The sequence below is a fragment of the Hemibagrus wyckioides genome, linkage group LG06, assembly GCF_019097595.1.
Source record: "Hemibagrus wyckioides isolate EC202008001 linkage group LG06, SWU_Hwy_1.0, whole genome shotgun sequence".
In the NCBI taxonomy this organism is placed as follows: domain Eukaryota; kingdom Metazoa; phylum Chordata; class Actinopteri; order Siluriformes; family Bagridae; genus Hemibagrus; species Hemibagrus wyckioides.
This window is the reverse complement of record NC_080715.1, coordinates 33,426,159-33,446,009: the sequence shown is the minus strand read 5'-3', so window position 1 is coordinate 33,446,009 and position 19,851 is coordinate 33,426,159. Positions and strand designations below refer to the sequence as shown.

The following is a 19,851-nucleotide window of genomic DNA, read 5'->3' as shown; positions in this document are numbered from 1 at the left end:
ATCACACCTTCAGTATAGAAGATCTGCGTTGTTGTAAACCTTCAGGTAGCTCGGATGGAGCGAGGTGAAGCTCCTCATACTCACACACGGAGCAGACTGGTGATGCCCCTAACATCCTCAGATCACTTACAGCTAGAGGTTCAGAGCGGTATTTACACACCAGAGCACTGGATTATGATCACAGTTTTATTGCCATTTAAAACAATATTACATTTAGAAATGTTTTGTTCTGGTTTTAAACAAACAATGTGCACGAAAAAACAGTTTCCCCCATGAGCTATGCTAATGCTTCCTCTACAAGGCTTTTATTCTTTTATTTTTATGAGTTATTTTATTAACAGACACCAAATCAAACACTGCTGCAGAATTTAAAATAATAAAAGACATTTTTTATTACTTGGGGAATAGAATTTATCAGTGTATACACAGAAGAAGTGAGAGTACACAAGAGGAACACACACACAAAACCATATATAAAGGTATTTATAAAATTAAACTAGAAAACAGGCAACATCTTCCACAATTTAAAAAAATAAATGAATAGAAATTGGAACAAATTTGGTTTGTTGGGAATCGTGTGTGTGTGGCTGTCCTTGTGCAAGGTATGTGTTGTATGGGGTGGGCTATGAAGTGTAGAGCGTGTGTGTGTGGTTAATGAAGTGTGGAGGGGTGGAGCATGTGTGGTGTGTGTGTCCTTGTGCAAGGTGTATGTTGTATGGGGTGTGCTGTGAAGCGTGTGTGTGTCCTTGTGCATTGTGCAAGGTGTGTGTTGTGTAGGGTGTGCTTGTGAACTGTGTGTGTGTGTGTGGGGGGTCCTTGTGCAAGGTGTGTTGTGTAGGGTGTCCTTGTGCAAGGTGTGTGTTGTGTGGGGTGTGCTTGTGAACTGTGTGTGTGTGTGAGTAGGTTCATGTACAAGGTGTGTGGGGTGTACTGTGTGAGGGAGAGAGAGAGAGAGAGAGTTGAGTAGTGCCTGCAGGAGTCTCTCCCCATAACCTACACTCAGCGTTGTGAACCTTTTGGCTTTCCACACAGCAGCAGCAGCGCGCTCCGATTTCAGCGTGCAGCGTCAGAGTGTTTTAGGATGAGGATGAGGATGAGGGGATGATGCAGCTCGAACACAGGACAGAAAATGATGAAGCTGTGCCGAAAGCTGACGCTCGCTGTGTCTGCTCTGTTCTGGATTGCGGCTCTGCTCTATGTGATCCTCCTGAACAACCGCAAAACACCTGAGCAGCTTCCCGACACACACAGAGAGAAGGAGGTGAGTGGAACAGGCAGGATGGAGACGCGACCACACACACACACACACACAGACACACATACATCTGCAGGTCAGTGCTCGTGTCCAGATGGGACATTCACTGCTGCAACTAATAACTGCTGATGTTGATGTTGTGGAGTATGAATATGTATATATATATATATATATATATATATATATATATATATATATATATATATATATATATATTTTTTTTTTAAGATATTTAAGATTTTTTTTTTATCACAGAAATGTAATTCAGGTGAAGATTCCTTTAGAGATCCTTCTTAGAGATAGAAGATTCCTGCATTTAACTGCAGGATTATTTTCATTATATTGCTAAAGTGTTATTATTATTGATGTTTATTTCATTAGGATGTATAATGTTAGAGCTCATTTAATTTGCCATAACACAATGATTTCATCTCTAATGGAATCTCTGAGGCTGTTGAAGTCACCTTCACTGAGGACTTCAGGTCCTCAGTGAAGGTGTCTTAAACAGGATTTAAACAGGTCAGGTGTTTTAAACAGGATTCATTTGATGGAGCAGAAAACAGACCGGTCACTGCAGCGCTCTTCCTTCATCATTTATTCTTCACAAAAAAGAGGAGGAGGAGGCTGAGCTGAGCACACAACTGAACACATAACTGAACACACGACTGAACACATGACTGACCACACAACTGGCCACACGACTGAACACACAACTGACCACACAACTGACCACACAACATTAAGTTCTTTATAGTCTGAAGATCCTTCTTTCACTAGATAGAACCTTCCTGTGGATGTTAAAGGTTCTCCATACAAATTGTAAACCCTGACCAAGAACTATTTCAGAACCTTTTTATGAGTGAAGAACCTCACCACACATTCTCATGTCCTCAGCTTGTATATTTATCCATGTTGACAGAATGATTATCATAATTTTCTCTGTTCATCAGCGTATATTGGAAATTAAATTAGATAATCAGCTCAAAGTGCAGCTTCGGATAAAGTTCTCCAGATCTGTTGAGCACTGTGGGATTACTGCACTTTTTAGATTCTGACAATAATACACTATATTGCCAAAAGTATTGGGATGTCTGCCTTTACATGCACATTAATGTAATATGGAGTTGTCCCGCCCTTTGCAACTATAACAGCTTCAACTCTGCCTTCCACAAGGTTTAGGAGTGTGTTAATGGGAATGTTTGACCATTCCTCTCTAGAAGTGCATCTGTGAGGTCAGGCACTGATGTTGGACGAGAAGGTCTGGCTCACAGTCTCCGCTCTAATTCATCCCAAAGGTGTTCTATGGGGTTGAGGTCAGGACCCTGTGCAGGCCAGTCAAGTTCCTCCACACTAAACTCACTCATCCATGTCTTTATGGACCTTGCTTTGTGTACTGGTGTGCAGTCATGTTGGAACAGGAAGGGGTCATCCCCAAACTGTTCCCACAAAGAGCATGAAATTGTCCAAAATGTCTTGGTATGAAGCTGAAGCATTAAGAGTTCCTTTCACTGGAACTAAGGGGCTGAGATCCAACCCTGAAAAACAACACCTGAATTTAGTGATGTTGAGGGGTGTCCCAAAACTTTTGGCAATACAGTGTATTAAGAACTGGACAAATTAACAATTAATAAATTAAATCGTCAGGGTTTATACTGGAGTACCAATTATTATTTCTGACTGTATATATTGTAAAAACACATCAGTGTTTAGTTTAATACTGTGTCAAGTTTAATACTCATTTTTATACTACAGGAGAAAGAAGGTCTATTTTAGAAGTTCATCGAGACACATCATGTCACTACGAGGCCTTCAGTGACGCTACGGAATAATTTAGCGTCATCCGGATAACTGTGTTCTACACAAATCTCAGCTATAGGATTATCATACCATGAATTATTCATGACTTATTCATACATTATTCCACTCCTAGAGCCGAGATTTGAATAGTTTTTAATGGAACACTTGCTGTGTATTGTAGTCTGTTATCGGAGTTGTAGGACTTCTGGGTAAAGAGCTCGTGATGGTGTAATGTAATGAAAGTGTCAGGTTTATTGCTCCTGCTCCAGACTCCACAGGCGTTTAGCTGATTTCACGCAGGCTGAGCTGAAGCCCGGTCCTCGTCACGCTTCGCGCTCTATCTCAAGAAAGCGACACCTGCAATTAGCGCCTTTATTACCAGGTGTAAAGATGATGATGATGTCGTTTTTTTAGAGCAGAGGGTTATGACATCCTCACAACACAAGGGAGAGTGTGAGCTGCTGCAGAATTCACGCTACACAACATCTACTCTGGCCTTCTGTCTGAATGACGCTGGAGTGAGAAGTTGAGCTGAGATGGTGTTATCTCTGCAGATGTTTCTATGGTTTTGTGTTGTTCACGATGCGGAATTTGCATGAGTAGCAACAAACAAACAAACAAACAAATGAATAACAATCTATAGGTTTGGGGTTCTGGGGTTTATATCATCACCTCCACCATCCCTGCTGCCACTATCCATCTCTCCATCTCTCCACATCTCTATCTCTCCATCTCTTCACATCTCCATCTCTCCACATCTCCATCTCTCCATATCTCCATCTCTCTCCACCTCTCCATGTTTCCATATCTCCACCTCTCCACATCTCCATCTCTCCACCTCTCAATATCTCCATCTCTTTCCACCTTTCCATGTTTCCATATCTCCACCTCTCCACATCTCCATCTCTTCACATCTCCATCTCTCCACCCCTCCATATCTCCATCTCTTTCCACCTTTCCATGTTTCCATATCTCCACCTCTCCACCTCTCAATATCTCCATCTCTCTCCACCTCTCCATATTTCCATATCGCCACCTCTCCATCTCTCCACCTCTCCATCTCTCCATCTCTCCATCTCTCCATCTCTTCCCATCTCCACCTCTCCACATCTCCATCTCTCCACCTCTCCATATCTCCATCTCTCTCCACCTCTCCATGTTTCCATATCTCCACCTCTCCACATCTCCATCTCTCCACCTCTCAGTATCTCCATCTCTTTCCACCTTTCCATGTTTCCATATCTTCACCTTTCCATCTCTCCACCTCTCCATATCTCCACCTCTCCATATCTCTGTCTCTCCACCTGTCAATCTCTCCATTACTCCAACTCTCTATATCTCCATCTCTCCACCTCTCTATATCTCCATCTCTCCACTTCTCCATATCTCCATCTCTCCAACTCTCTATATCTCCATCTCTCCATCTCACTGAATGTGCAGCGCCCATCTTGTTCATGTGTCAGTTGAAGTCATCATGTGCAGCAGGGTGTTGAGAAGCAGACTGATCTTCAAGCACAATTGCTTTTGTTTCAGATATCAAACACAGAATGGGATGATCTCCTGGATGAGTTTGAGGAGAAGAGCTACCTCAACACTCACCGGTGGAAACCAGGACAAGATCCTTACAGCCAGTACGCCTTCAATCAGAGAGAGAGCGAGAGGATCGCTAGCAACAGAGCGCTTAAAGACACCCGACATCCCCGGTAGGCTGTGTGTGTGTACGTGTGTATGTGTGTGTGTGTGTGTGTATGTGTGTGTGTGTGTGTATGTGGTATCACCTAGCAGGGGTTTCCACATTGTACCTGTGTTCGTGTATCTTGGAGAAACATCTAGCTTGCAGCATTACAGCTCAATCCTGGTGACAGACATCACTTCTCTCATCCCTCCAGGCTGCAGCATCTTTCTGACATTCCTTCAGTTCTGAGCTAGCCTGCTTGGGGAGCTAGCTGTAGTTAGCTTACTAGCCTTGTTATCCTGTGCTGTCTACAGATCATTTGTGTTCTTACTCTGTTGCACTTAGTTCTCTGATTTTTCATGTTGTCTCACGTTCCTGTGGAGACGTTTCGCTAGCGCGGTCTATTCCGCTTATTCTGTTTACACGGACTGTTAGCAGGAGCATCTGAGAGAATTAAGAGAATCTGAGTGAGAGAGGCAGAAGCTCTAAAACTCTAAAGAAAAGAAACGTCTCTGCTTTACAGGGAAGCTCTGGAAACCGAGTCACTGCTGGTTCTTCTTGCTGGGAGTGATTTACTCAACACAGCACGCAGCAATCAAACCACACGCTTCTACTGAACACCGCTAATTCCCGCTGCTGCTCTCACTAGCGGCTCAGATGCCGAGAAACCATCCCGAACGCTAGAACAGATACGCAGTCCAGCTTCCTGAAGAGTAACAAGCATAACTTCAATAGGATTTAACTGTACAGAACATCAGAAAAATAGAAAAAAATATTTTTTAAAAAACAGGGTATGAATACAATACAGTGATGATGAGTATGAAGACAGGATGAAGACAGATACAAGTCTCTTTATTTTCAGAGATAGAAACTGTGGTCAAAGAAAACTAAAACACTACTGGTCACACAATGGGCTTAAACCTGGTAACTGACTGGTAAATTAATCACTAAACTCAGAAGAAAAATCGCTAAATTCACACATAACAGAAGAAGAGTTACTGAAAATATGAAAATCATAGATATGCGTGCAGTTTTTTTTTTTTTTTTTTTGCATAAATGCAAAATGTGCTATGTGAGAAGTCCAGTTGAGGTTGTGGGTTTTGTTCAGACAAGTCCAGAAAAGTCAGAGCTCTTGGTGTCATCCTGATTGAAGCCCTGATGCAGGTAGAAGCTCCTCTGTGTTTACCTTCGTGGACCTGAAGCGCTTCTGGAAAACTCTCTGTTCTGGAGTGTTTTGCAGGCAGCCATATTTCTGGTGGTCACCTCAGTGTGCAGGTGACCGGATGGATAGAGGTGTAAGTTTGTGTATCTGACATTTTGTGAAGCAGGTGACTGACCTTACCGTGGTTGCATAAAAGGACACAGAACAATCCCTGTTGTGTTCAGCAGACAGAGCATTGCTTCATCTCTCTCAGTGTGGAGACATGAGCTCCTCGCTGTCTAAGAGGAGATTATCCCACTGGATGACAGGTTATTACCGCCGCCTCCTGCCTGGCTTCAGGCCCAGTCCTGCTGTGACGTGTCTGATGAGTGATACTGAGATTTGGCTGCTGCAGGAGGTCTGCTCCATCCTGGACTTTAATAACCTGAACTGGTCAGAAATCAGCGGATACTCAGCAGGTTCAAACAACCAGAGTCATGTAGTAGAGGATGTTCAAACTCTCGTGAATAAAGACAAGTGATTTTTATCTGCTTGCTTTCCAGCTGATGTCAAATTCCAAAATTGTGTGTGTGTGTGTGTGTGTATGTGTGTGTGTGTGTATGTGTGTGTGTGTGTGTGTGTGTGTATGTGTGTATGTGTGTGTGTGTATGTGTGTGTGTGTGTGTGTGCGTGTGTGCGTGTGTGTGTGTGTGTATGTGTGTGTGTGTGTGTGTGCGTGTGTGTGTCGTTTGCATGATCTCTGTGCTCCAATTGGCTTCTTCTTCTGTTAAACAGAATCAGCTGAGTGTGTATTATATTATATTATATTATATTATATTATATTATATTATATTATATTATATTATATTATATTATATTATATTATATTATATTATATTATATTATATTATATTATATTATATTATATCATATTATATTATGGCACACAATCACAAGGATTTATTCTGTCTCTCGGGCTGAAATGCGCTCCTCGCCGCTTCCTCAGAAGCTCAGCGTAAACACAAATCACACATAATGGGCTTTCACAGAGGCATTTATTTCTTTTCTGCAGGACAAGTGTGTGATGTAGTGCCGTGATTTCTGAAGTCCACTGAGCAAATCAGGGAATATTCCGAGGCTCTGGATTGTCTTTAGGTGGAAAACAGAAAGAAATCATATAGTAAATGATTTTATTTTGATGTAAATACACAGTAAATGTTATTATTATTATTATTATTATTGGAAGATTTAGCTGTGTGAATCCAGGCCAGTGCAGTGTGTGTGTGTGTGTGAGAGAGAGAGAGAGAGAAAGAGACTGCAGTGCAGCTCAGTGCTTCTAAAAAAAGACAAGGAGAAAAGATGCTGAGGGAAAACAAGCTGAACTCGCTGCTCTCTTTATTGTGAGGTAAAAATGCTGAAGCACACACTAACGTGTTAAACATCTCCGGGGAATCAGGACACAGGAAACTGGAGCGTTAAGGAGATTTTCACACTTCCACTGAATCTGCCGTCTGAAAGTGGTTCATTTGTTCGTGTCAAGATTTAAAAAACATATAATGATATTTGAAAGAATTATACACCTTTACACCAGCAGTCTGCTAGCAGTTTCTACTACATCAGTGAATATATCCAGACACCACATGGAAATGGTGAAATATTAAAACTATTACACATATAAGTATTCATTTTGATTAATTTTAATTTTTTCATCTTAATATGAATGAAAGTGTTTACAATAACAGCATCTTACTGAAATTTAGAAATAATGTGTAAATCTCAGAAAAGTGAAAACCCCTGGTTCCTACTCTTCACTAATCAAACACAATAAATAAATAAATAGATGGATGGATGGATGGATGGATGGATGGATAGATAGATAGATAGATAGATAGATAGATAGATAGATAGATAGATAGATAGATAGATAGATAGATAGATAGATAGATAGATAGATAGATAGATAGATAGATAGATTGTGTTGTTTGTGTTTCTGCAGCTCTTTTATTACAGACTGATGTTTTAGCCGAAATTAAATAAATATGTCTGTGATATAAATAATAAATTCTCTTTCTATCTCTCTCTCTCTCTCTCTCCCCCGCTCTCTCTCTCCCTCTCTCCCTCTCTTTATCCCCCCCACTCTCTCTCTCTCCCTCTCCCTCTCTCTCCCCCGCTCTCTCCCTCTCTCTCTCCCCCTCTCTCTATCCCCCCCCCCTCTCCCCCTCTCTCCCTCTCCCCCCCTCTCTCCCTCTCTCTACCCCCCCACTTTCTCTCTCCCTCTCTCTCTCTCTCTCCCTCTCTCTATCCCCCCTCTCCCCCGCTCTCTCCCTCTCTCCCCCCTCTCTCTCCCTCTCTCTATCCCCCCCCACTCTCTCTCCCCCGCTCTCTCCCTCTCTCTCTCCCCCTTTCTCTATCCCCCCCTCTCTCCTGCCCCCCCCCCCTCTCTCTCCTCCCCCCTCTCTCTCTCTCTCTCTCTCTCTCCCTCTCTCTCCCCCACTCTCTCCCTCTCTCTCTCCCTCTCTCTCTCTCTCTCTCCTCAGCTGTACATCACTACGCTATGACCCGGAGCTGCCGTCCACCAGTATTGTGATCACGCTCCATAACGAGGCTCGCTCGGCTCTGCTGCGCACTCTCAGGAGGTGACACAAGCTCTTTTCTCCTCTGTCCAGATAAACAGCACCAGACTCAGAGCTCAGATATTCCACAAATATAAGACGTATATAGAGACAGCAGTGGAGTGTGGTCACAAACCTTTGGTCATGAAGTGTGTATTAGAGTGTAACGCTGTGATGCTGACCTCAGAGAACCTTATGAAGTTTTATTCCACATTAAAACCTTTCATGTCTTTTATATTCATACCATGACGTGCTCCATCATACCTAATACTCCAAACTTTTACTCTTTTTATTGTTTTTCACATCTTTTTTTAATCGATTTTTAATGAACGGATCTTTCCTCAGAATAAATACTTTTATCTTCTTTCTGTCAGCGTGTTGAATCGGACACCTGTGCATCTGATCCATGAGATCATCCTGGTGGATGACTTCAGCGTGGATCGTAAGTCACGGACATGTGAATATTCACACACACACACACACACAGACACACACGCACACAAACACACACACACTTATCTTGGTTCAGAGCACTCTTTATAATAAAGGCTTGGAAAGAAAAGATGAAATGATTTGAAATATTCTTTCTTCTTTCAGCTAATGATTGTCTTCTTCTCACCAAGTTACCGAAAGTCAAGTGTCTTCGCAATAAACGAAGAGAAGGTAGAGCATAAAATTCAACATTTTTATTATTTAAATGAATTGACTTTCCTCTCAGAGATGTTTCTCATTCCTGGAACCGTCAAACCCATGCAGTGAAGATGTTTTATTCTCCTGTTCAGACCTGGTAAGAGTTTTGGAAGATGATTAATGATTGAGGGATTACTTGTTGCTCAGGGTTGATCAGGTCCAGGGTTCGAGGAGCAGATGCAGCAGAAGCAGAAGTCCTCACCTTCCTTGAGAGCCACTGTGAGGTCAATAAAGACTGGCTGCCTCCCCTGCTCCAGAGGATTAAAGAGGTACCGGACTTCTGTCCATCAGGAACACGTCGCATTATTAGCTGCAGCGCTGTGATGCTTACACAACATATTTATTGGCATTTGCACATGTTTAGAAAAAGACACTTTAACTCAGGACTGCAACACTATTGCACATGACACTTTAACTATGTCAGTATTTCAGCTTATAGCTACATTCTGTCCACATCTGTCCACTCATCTCATTGTCCACTTCACTATCACTATTCTGCTCATTGCATTCCTATTTTATTCTATTGTTGTTTATTTTTATCTTTATATATTGTATAATAATAGTCTATTTTATATTATATTCGTATAATATTCTTATATTTCTTTTTATATTTGATATTATTTTTATTTTAGATTCTTCTTTTCTTCTAGTGTATTCCTTATATTTTATATTCTAGTGTTAAATTTTTTATTTAAATTCTATTTCTTATATTTTGTATTCTAGTTTAGATTTTTTATTTAAATTTTATTTCTTATATTTTATATTCTATTTTTACATTTTTATTTAAACTGTATTCCTTATATTGTATATTCTAGTTTTATGTTTTTATTTCAATTATTTCTTAAATTTCAAATTCTACTTTTACATTTTTATTTAAATAATTTTTTATATATTATTTACTACTTTTACATTTTTATTTAAATTATTTCTTATATTTATTTTAGTCTAGTTTTTCATTTTTATTTAAATTGTTTTTATACTTTATTTTCTACTTTTACATTTTTATTTAAATTGCATTCCTTATATTTTATATTCTAGTTTTACATTTTTATTTGAATTGTATTTCTTAAATTTTATATTCTAGTTTTACATTTTTATTTACATTATTTCTTATATTTTATTTTCTAGTTTTATATTTTTATTTCCATCATAGGACAGTGGTAAAAAACATTTAACTACATGTTGTACTGTGTATGATTGTGTAAATTGAATTAAAGATGATTTCAGTTCTACTAGATAAACCGATTCCAACTTCATGCACCAGGATCTAAGCAAAATGAATCGCGTATAGTTCCACACATGAAATCTAACACTTCTGTATAGAACAAGTCGAGTTATGAGAAAACAATCAACACACAGGAGTGTAGACACGAGTGAGTACTCACCTCTGACTGACCCGAACACACTGACGCCCAAAGAAGGACAAATCAGTGGTGTGAATAATCCAGTAGTGATCTTCAGTGTACTAGTTTTCTGAATAAAGTGTGTCACATCACCTCGTGTGGGTCCTCCAGTGAACATTAGGGCTTAGGAAACCTTTATTCCAGTGTTTTTGTGCAAATGAAACTTTTTGTGTTGGTCGTGTTCTCATCGGACTGCACCAGCTTCAGGTTGATGTTCTGTAACAGAACAGATTAACAGGTAATACGGTGAATTTGTTAAAGTTCTGCTGTGTGCCACGTGATTGTCTAATTTCAGGACCCGAGCCGTATCGCCAGTCCAGTGATCGACGTCATCAACATGGACTCGTTCGCCTACGTTGCTGCTTCCTCAAACCTACAGGGCGGTAAGAGTCCAACCTCATCCACATCCTGAAGATCACAAGCTGTGTTTAATATGTGAAGTCAGAAGGTGAGGTTAAGATCTCCACATGATTTCTTTCTTCTTTTCTCTCAGGCTTTGACTGGAGTCTCCACTTCAAGTGGGAACAGCTATCTGCTGAGAAAAGAGCCAAGAGACTCAACCCCACTGAACCCATTCAGTAGGTGATCAGGGGCAGTAGGAGGTGATGTTCTTATATGTGATGCAGAACAGACAGTCAATGACCATGTGGGCCTCAGTGTACTAGCTCAGAGTGTTAACGGTCGTTAATGGTCATGATATATGATCAGTGGACACTTCTACATATAAAAATAGCTGTATTCTGTAGCAGGACACTCAGTAGCAGGACACTCAGTAACAGTACTCAGTAATCATTACTCTTTATTCTATGCACTGAAATCCCCAGGACACCGGTTCTGCCTGGAGGACTGTTCGTTATCAACAAATCCTGGTTCAACCACTTGGGGAAGTTTGACACGGCCATGGATATCTGGGGAGGAGAGAACTTCGGTGAGTGAAATGAAGCTCTCAATATCTTCTCACACTTTACTCTGATATACTGATCATGCTTAGGACGTGTGTTTTGATGAATTAAGTTATGTAATGTCTGATGTTCCTCATTGCTGTTATGATGGCGTGAGTCTAACTACAGCAGATAGACGAGACGTTTCAAGCATGTGATGTGATTATTATTATAGCTGCGAGTTCCTCTCTCAGACCTGGCAGCAGGTGGAACGTCTTGGTCTGAGGAACACATTTCGTTCTTCACGTCACATCAAGCAGCACGATGTGTGTTCATGTAGAATCGATGTAGCTGTTAAAAACACACCGTTTAACACATTTCTGGTCCTTCAGAGCTCTCCTTCAGAGTCTGGATGTGTGGAGGAAGTCTGGAGATCATCCCCTGCAGCAGAGTCGGCCATGTTTTCCGCAAGAAACATCCATACATCTTCCCAGACGGCAGTGCCAATACTTATATAAAGTAAGATCCTTCAGCAGGAGTCGCACTTACATCAATGTCAGAGAATAAATTGTGTGAATAAAGAGTCATTTATTAAGAAACTGAAGGCATAATACACACACACACACACACACACAGAATCTTGTTGATCTTGTAAAGGGATACTACAGTCAGGTATCAGGGAATATTCAGGTTTTATTTGTAGATAATAACAAATCCGAAAATACAAGGAGAATTCAGACAAAGTGGAAAAGGTAGGTATAGTTTGTGAATGTAATTCTTCTCTGCTTGGACGAGACATCGCTCACTCAGGATATACAGGAAGTCCAGCAGGCTGCAGCAGTAGAAAGTGGATTGGTGTGTGTATGAATGCAGCTCTGCTCTTATACATCCTTTAATCTGGAATAGTTTGCTCTTCCGAACATTCCTGGTGTGTTTTTAGAGATTACAAACTAATCTTTACGCCATGATACACTATCAGTATATCCAAAATCACGCCATATGAACGTCCTTCCTCAAAGTAGCTCTGAATGAACTCCATTTTCTTATAAGTTGCACTATCAGGGGGAAAAATGGTTTAAAGTGAAAGGCAGAACACCTGGTGCTAAAAAAAAGAAAAAGAAAAAAGACAGAGCTACACAACACATAACTAAGTACAACACACACTCCTATTTAGAGTGCCTGTGCAGGACAGCACACAATACACAGCTTCAGAGATCTGTCTGTTGCTTATCAGTGGCTGTTTTATCGCTGCCCTTTTACTTTAAACTTTCATTAATAAGCCTTCATCCGATCTATGTACACAAATTCATGAAATATCAGTCGTTTCCATGCCTTTTTTAAGACATTTCACGCTTTTCTTCTTCAGAAAGATCTTTCTTCCTCCACATGATGCAGGAAAACTGTGACCTGCTTAATAATGTGGAACAACCTCTTTACGCAGGTTTATATTTCATCAAGGTTGTCTGGTAAACTAACCCGTCTGAGATTGATAACACTTATCTAAAATGATAAGAGAAATAAAACAAGCAAAAACTACATTTTATATTTTGAAATTTAAAAACAGAATGAATAGAAATAACAAACATAGACGGAAGAAGAAGTAAGAGAGGGAGATGTACAGAATAAAAAGTGATGTAATGCACATGCAGGTGAGTTTCCTGTAATATCAGTGTGCAGTGAAGTAGATCCTGATCATCTTCATTTTATTTCAACTGTCCAGCATTTACACTACTGATTAATTGATTCATTAATCCCATAATTTCCTGTAAATGTCACTGATTTATTTGTAGATGTGAGTGGAAATGACAATTTGATTTCTTTTTTGGAAAAACTGCATGTTTATTGGTTGAAACATGTTTTCTATCTCTGTGTGTGTGTGTGTGTGTGTATTAGTTTAATATGAAGTCCTGAGAGCTCTGTGTCCTATCTCTTCTCTTAACTGCTCTTGACGGATCATAAATGAACTCTCTATAAAGTTATGAGATTAGATCAGATGTTTTGACAAAATGGTCAAACGTTCTGGAGATTTAAAACATCACCTGAGTTTTGTTAAATGTTGTTAGTTTCTTCTTTGATGCTTTAACTTTTTGTGAGGTTTTAATACACCTGGTACAGCAGGACAGCACTTAAAGCTTCTTGATCCCTCAACGCTGTGATGTTGGTTTCAGGAACACCAGACGTACCGCTGAGGTTTGGATGGACGAGTATAAGATCTACTATTTCTCCGCTCGACCTGCGGCCAGGGGCAAGTCCTATGGAGAGTGAGTAAAAGCTCACAGCTTTCAGATGATTGGTGGGCGGTGCGGCAGACGTCGATTGTTTTTATAACTGTGTACAAACAGCAATCAGCTCATGGTACCAGTTATGACATCACACTGTCTTTCCACTAGACAGAGATGAACTCAGGCTCATCTTCACAAATGCTTGAACGTTTTCAGAGCCTCTACGAGGAGTGTGTGTGGTGTGTAAAAGGTTTTTTCTTCTTCTTTCTTGTCAGCATTCGTGGTCGACAAGAGCTAAGAAAGAGCCTGAAGTGCAAATCTTTCCAGTGGTATTTGGACAACGTCTATCCCGAGCTGAAGTGAGTGTGTGTTATTGTGTGTGTGTGGTTGTGTATAGATAATTGTCTAATTGATAAGTTAAATATTTTATATATTATATTCTGTTCCAGAGCTCCAGATGAGTCACATTCAAAACCCGGACTGATCCAGCAGAGACAGAACTGCCTCGAAACCCAGCAAGTCGAGGGACAGGAAGTTCCGCTTCTCACACTCACCCCATGTGTCAACTCCAAGACGGCAAAGCAGGTAGAACACACACACACTGGGGTTAAAGGGAATGGAGTCACTGTTACCCAGAAACACAGAGTTGTAATCATGCAGACCTTCAGTAATGACCGCATTATTCTGACCGGTCTGATGAAGTTATTTCTTCTCATTAAATCTTGACTTGTGAGCTGAAACAAAGCTTCATGTTGAGTTGATTCACATGTTTAATGCAGCAGATCAACTTTATCCATCATGAAATGTTGAAAAGTTGAATAATCACACATTTTACACTTCTGGCATTCGGCAGAGTGACGTACAAATGTGCTTTGAAGTCTCTATCAGTGAACACATTAACACTGGTTCAGTAGGTCACAGACTCAGGATACCATCAGCATAAAAGCTGAGTTTTTTTCCCCAAAATGTACATACAACATACAACAAAAATAACAGGGAAAAATAAGAGCTAGGTTAAGTGCTTCAGGAAGAGGTAGGTCTAGATATACTTTTACCCTGAGAGATGGTGGACCAGTCTAGCAGTGCTAGTAGATATGAGGGAGCGAGGTGCAGTGTGAGGAGTGATAAGAGCTTTGAGGTCAGAGGGAGCTGGTCCAGTCTTGGCTTTGTAGGCAAGGGTCAGTGTTTTGAATCTGATGAAGCTACAGGAAGCCAGTGGAGGAGCAGCAGTGGTGTGGTGTGGGAGAACTTAGGTAGGATGAAAACAAGCTGCATTTTGGATCATTTGCAGAAGATGACTTGTGTTCAGAGGTAGACCTGAGAGTAGAGAGCTGCAGAGGTCCAGTCTCGAAATGACCAGAGACTGAAGAAGCACCTGAGCAGCCTGTGTGGATAGAAATGACTGAATCCTTCTGATGTTGTAGAGATGAAACTGACATGAGCGTGTCACATTAGCAACATGGGAGGACAAGGACAATTGATTTTCCATGGTTACACCGAGGTTGTGAGCAGTGGCCATTGTTACAGAATACTTTTTGTGAGCAGAAATGCAGTATATGATTTCCAACCCGCTACAGATTACCCCCTATTGAGTTATACAGAAACTCACCTGTAATATAGACCACGGTTATAAAGAAATAAAACACATCTTTAAACTTAAATCTATCCTGATATTTACATATCTGTTTATTTACTTCTCAGATGTCTGATTGGTCAGAGGTTACTGTATGAGTGGAACCCAACAATTAAAAAATTGCTTTACCCAATGAATGAGTTTGTTGTCAGTATAAATGAATGATGTCCTGTCTGGGAGTCTGATCTAAAACGAGTCTGTTGTCTTTCAGTGTGTTTTAGAGGTGTGTTTTTTCCCTCTGTTGGATAACCTTACACAGTTAAAGATGAGCTGCTTTTTAGATGAACAAGCACTCGGAGCGTCTCAGAGAGCAGAAATGGATTCGATGTCAACATTTGCTTTGAAGATAAACATTTCTGTGGAAAAAATTGTGGAACTTTTCTATGAATATATCAGCTCTAGTAGGCTAAAAACAGAGATACTTCTGAAACATGACAAATTCTTAAAGTGTCTACTTTCATCTGAGCTTCATATTAACCTCCACTGTGGAGTCAGACACTCAGACACTCAATCATCAACATGAACACAACCGAACAGGAGGAAACTCCATTTTTTTTGCCTCTAGGTAAAAGAGCTGTTTTAAATTTGCTCTTTGAAAGGACTGTATATTGAGCACCAGTGTGGACTATAGTAATGTTCCTATTTGAATCAACAGGCAGGTGTTAAATAAATATAATTAATCATCATCCTAAGTACAGAGACGCTCCGGTACTCATTGTTCCCGAACCTGTTGTTTCAGGAGTGGATCTACACACACGGACAGCAGATTCGCCAGCAGCACCTCTGCCTGTCCGTCTTTACCCCGCTGCCTGCTGCACAGATCTTCCTCACGCCCTGCAACATCAGTGACAGCAGACAGGTAGCACCATCACATGACAGTTTTGAATCCTGATCTGTGAGGAACAGGAATATGAATAATAATGACGAAAATATGGTTGTCATGGTTGTGATTGTGACTAAATGTCCCCACAGTGATAGCTGACAGTTTTGAACAATTGCTTCGTCACCACATGAAACTTTTTGTTCCTCTTTGGTTACTGTATTTAGGATAACTTGTGTCCAGTGCAGCGTTAATAAGCCGCATTAATGAATCTAAGACAGGATAGTAATCATGTGTTTCTGTCACCTGTGTTTATTTCCAGCGCTGGCAGAAAGCAGGAACCCACCTGGAGCACCAGGTGTCACACTTCTGTCTGGACAGTGAGATGGCTCTGGATGGTATGGAGAGCAGCAGGATGTTGGTGATCAGCCCATGTGAGCTCTCAGTGCAGACACAGAGATGGGAAATGCCTTTCTCCTGACCCTGAGCTTCTCCAGGTCACAGCGTGAGAGAGGCTCCTGTGTGGAACTGCAGGGACAAAGACAAACATCTGCTGCAACTGTGGTCACCTCCATCATCTGTAGCTGAAGAGGTAAAGGAGGGGGGAGAGTGTGTCCAAAACACAGCAATGAGGCTTACAGTGAGGCTTAAATTCACTCACGCACTGCAAAAAAATCTATCTATCTATCTATCTATCTATCTATCTATCTATCTATCTATCTATCTATCTATCTATCTGTCTGTCTGTCTGTCTGTCTGTCTATTTATCTACCTATCTGTCTGTCTGTCCGTCCATCCGTCCCTGAATCTATCTATCTATCTATCTATCTATCTATCTATCTATCTATCTATCTGTCTGTCTATTTATCTACCTATCTGTCTGTGTGTCCGTCCATCCGTCCCTGCATCTATCTATCTATCTATCTATCTATCTATCTATCTATCTATCTATCTATCTATCTATCTATCTATCTATCTATCTATCTGTCTGTCTGTCTGTCTGTCTATCTATCTATCTATCTATCTATCTATCTATCTATCTATCTATCTGTCTGCCCTTCTATCTATCTATCTATCTGTCTATCTATCTATCTATCTATCTATCTATCTATCTATCTATCTATCTATCTATCTACCTGTCTGTCTGTCTGTCTATCTATCTATCTATCTATCTATCTATCTATCTATCTATCTATCTATCTATCTATCTATCTGTCTATCTGTCTATCTATCTGTCTGCCCTTCTATCTATCTATCTATCTATCTATCTATCTATCTATCTATCTATCTATCTATCTATCTATCTATCTATCTATCTATCTATCTATCTATCTTTCTATCTATCTATCTGCCCATCTATCTATCTATCTATCTATCTATCTATCTATCTATCTATCTATCTATCTATCTATCTATCTATCTATCTACCTGTCTGTCTGTCTGTCTGTCTATCTATCTATCTATCTATCTATCTATCTATCTATCTATCTATCTATCTATCTATCTATCTATCTATCTATCTATGTCTATCTATCTATACACTATCATATTATAGATTTTATTTTAAATGGATTTAATTTATTAATTTGTCGTTAGTTGACATGCAATAATCCATACTTGTTTTTATTTATTTATTTATTTATTTATGAATGATACTCATTTGCCTGTTTAAGGTTACTTCTGGTAATTATTTTTTGTTATTTTATTTTAGGATCCCTGAAGTGTCACAGAAAAGAAATGAGGAGCTGGACATGTGTTCGAACCCGAGCAAGAACTTTTGAATAACAATGGGGAACTAAGAAGTACAGAAAATGCACACACACACACACACACTGTGCCGTGAAAATCATTTCCTGATTTCTTCTGTTTTTGCATATTTGTTAATTTATTTTAAGTACTTTAAGTAATTTATTTATGTAAAAATCTTCAAACAAAAAACACAAACTGCAGTTTTTAAATAATGTAAAAGAAAACTTGCTCTTCTTATGTGGTGAAAAAGTAATTGCCCCCTTTGTTACTCAATCCGCCTAACTAAAATGTAAGCATTTCTAACTGCGTCAGCTGGACTGGACACACTGAGAGTGTATTACTGCTGGATCTGAACATCAGAATGAAGCCAAACCAGTGCTGACCAACAGGAACATGAGTCTCACATTTGTCAGAAACACCTCGTTGACCTCAAGGCCATTAAGGATAAAGATCTGTGGACTGCTGAGTTTAAAATGGACCTAACACAGCGTTCCACAATAAGAGCATCAGTGAAACGTGGTGGTGGTGATGGTGGTGTGATGATGTGGAGATGCTGTGCTGCTTCAGGGCAGCTTTCCATAAATTCTTGCTCTCTTTCAGGAACATCCAGGCATCAGTCAATGATCTGAAGCTGAAGCTCAGTGAAGTTATGAAGCAAGACGACGATCTGAAGCACAAGAGGGAGTCCACATCTGAATAGCTCAAGAGTATGCTGATGTGAAGCCCAGTGAGATGCTGGTGCAGAACCTCAAACAGACACAGCAGCTCACACCGATCTCACCAGTGCAGCTGAATTAAAGCATTTATCTTCAAGATTTAGTGATAAGGGGCAAATACTTTTTCATGACAGTGTATATATATATATATATATATGTGTGTGTGTGTGTGTGTGGTATTAATCTTGGTCATCCCGAAGCATTATGCAATAAATCTGCTTGTACTGTACATCATTATTTAATAAATAGTCTATAATTCTTAACAACATGGCTGCCATCTGCTCTGGAAATTTACCATGTAGATATTTTTGATAAACACATGAAATATGAAAGTATTTAAATCTGCTTTCGGTGAAGTTGACTGTGAAGTTGAACTCACCTTCAAGCAGTACACAACCAGAGGATGAGGTTCCTGCTCCATCATGCTGAGGTCTGTTTATTACAGGTGAAGGTGGAGGTCTGTTTTAAGGTTAATTCACTCACCATGGTCCTTGCAGTGACTGAACTATTCCAAGAACTTGTGAACTGTTTTAAATAGTCCTTGTGTGTGTTCAGAAGCAGAATGCATATCAGTTCCAGTTTCAGTAGCAGAAGCAGTAGCTCTGAGAACTAATAAGCTTATTTTAGTACAGGCTGGTCAAACTCTGCCCACTGCAGCTAAATATAACAGACCTGACCTGACTTCGGTGTGGTTAGTGAGTTGAATCTTTAACATGGTGACTTTTGTACTGAAGTGAGATGTAGATAAACAGATATACACTGAGATCGTCAGAAAAAACGGGACAAGCGCCACCTGCTGGCAGGAACTGGTACATCATTAGTAACCCGGGTTTACCTTAATATTTCATCTGTCTATTGTCTATATCCGCTTTATTCCTAATTAGGGTCACGGGGATCTGCAGGAGCCTATCCTAGCACACATTGGGCAAAAGGCAGGGGTACACCCTGGACAGGTCACCAGTCTATCACAGGGCCACATATAGACAGACAACCACACACACCAGAAACCAGAGTTCCCACACAAGCACGTGGAGAACATGCAAACTCCACACAGAAAGGCCCCTACCTGGGATTTGAACCCAGGACCTTCTTGCTGTGAGGCAACACCACTAAGCCACCATGCTGCCCCTACCTTAATATTTCATTGTAAAATATTTAACAACATTAAAATTCATTAAAACGTAAAATACATCTTAAAATACATTGCAGGTCTGCTAGATGACTCTCTGAAACTTCAGTTACACTGGAAAGTTCTGT

At 40.2% G+C, this 19,851-nt stretch overlaps 1 protein-coding gene across 2 annotated transcripts; it reads left to right on the top strand.

The window, feature by feature from the left end:
- The first annotated feature begins 134 nt into the window (after positions 1-134).
- Positions 135-18,827, top strand: galnt14 (UDP-N-acetyl-alpha-D-galactosamine:polypeptide N-acetylgalactosaminyltransferase 14 (GalNAc-T14)). 2 transcript variants are annotated; one of them, XM_058393266.1, is made up of 17 exons: positions 135-1,261; positions 4,586-4,755; positions 8,406-8,504; positions 8,855-8,922; positions 9,078-9,143; positions 9,318-9,439; positions 10,869-10,956; positions 11,067-11,151; positions 11,398-11,501; positions 11,847-11,973; positions 13,623-13,715; positions 13,952-14,035; positions 14,126-14,261; positions 16,049-16,168; positions 16,452-16,721; positions 17,841-17,931; positions 18,479-18,827. In XM_058393266.1, the coding sequence occupies exons 1-15, from the start codon at positions 1,130-1,132 to the stop codon at positions 16,608-16,610; spliced, it is 1,653 nt and encodes a 550-aa protein (XP_058249249.1). In that variant the 5' UTR covers positions 135-1,129; the 3' UTR covers positions 16,611-16,721; positions 17,841-17,931; positions 18,479-18,827. The 2 variants fall into 2 exon arrangements, with proteins under 2 accessions (XP_058249249.1, XP_058249248.1); XM_058393265.1 differs by having other exon boundaries at positions 17,841-18,825.
- Positions 18,828-19,851: the final 1,024 nt, after the last annotated feature.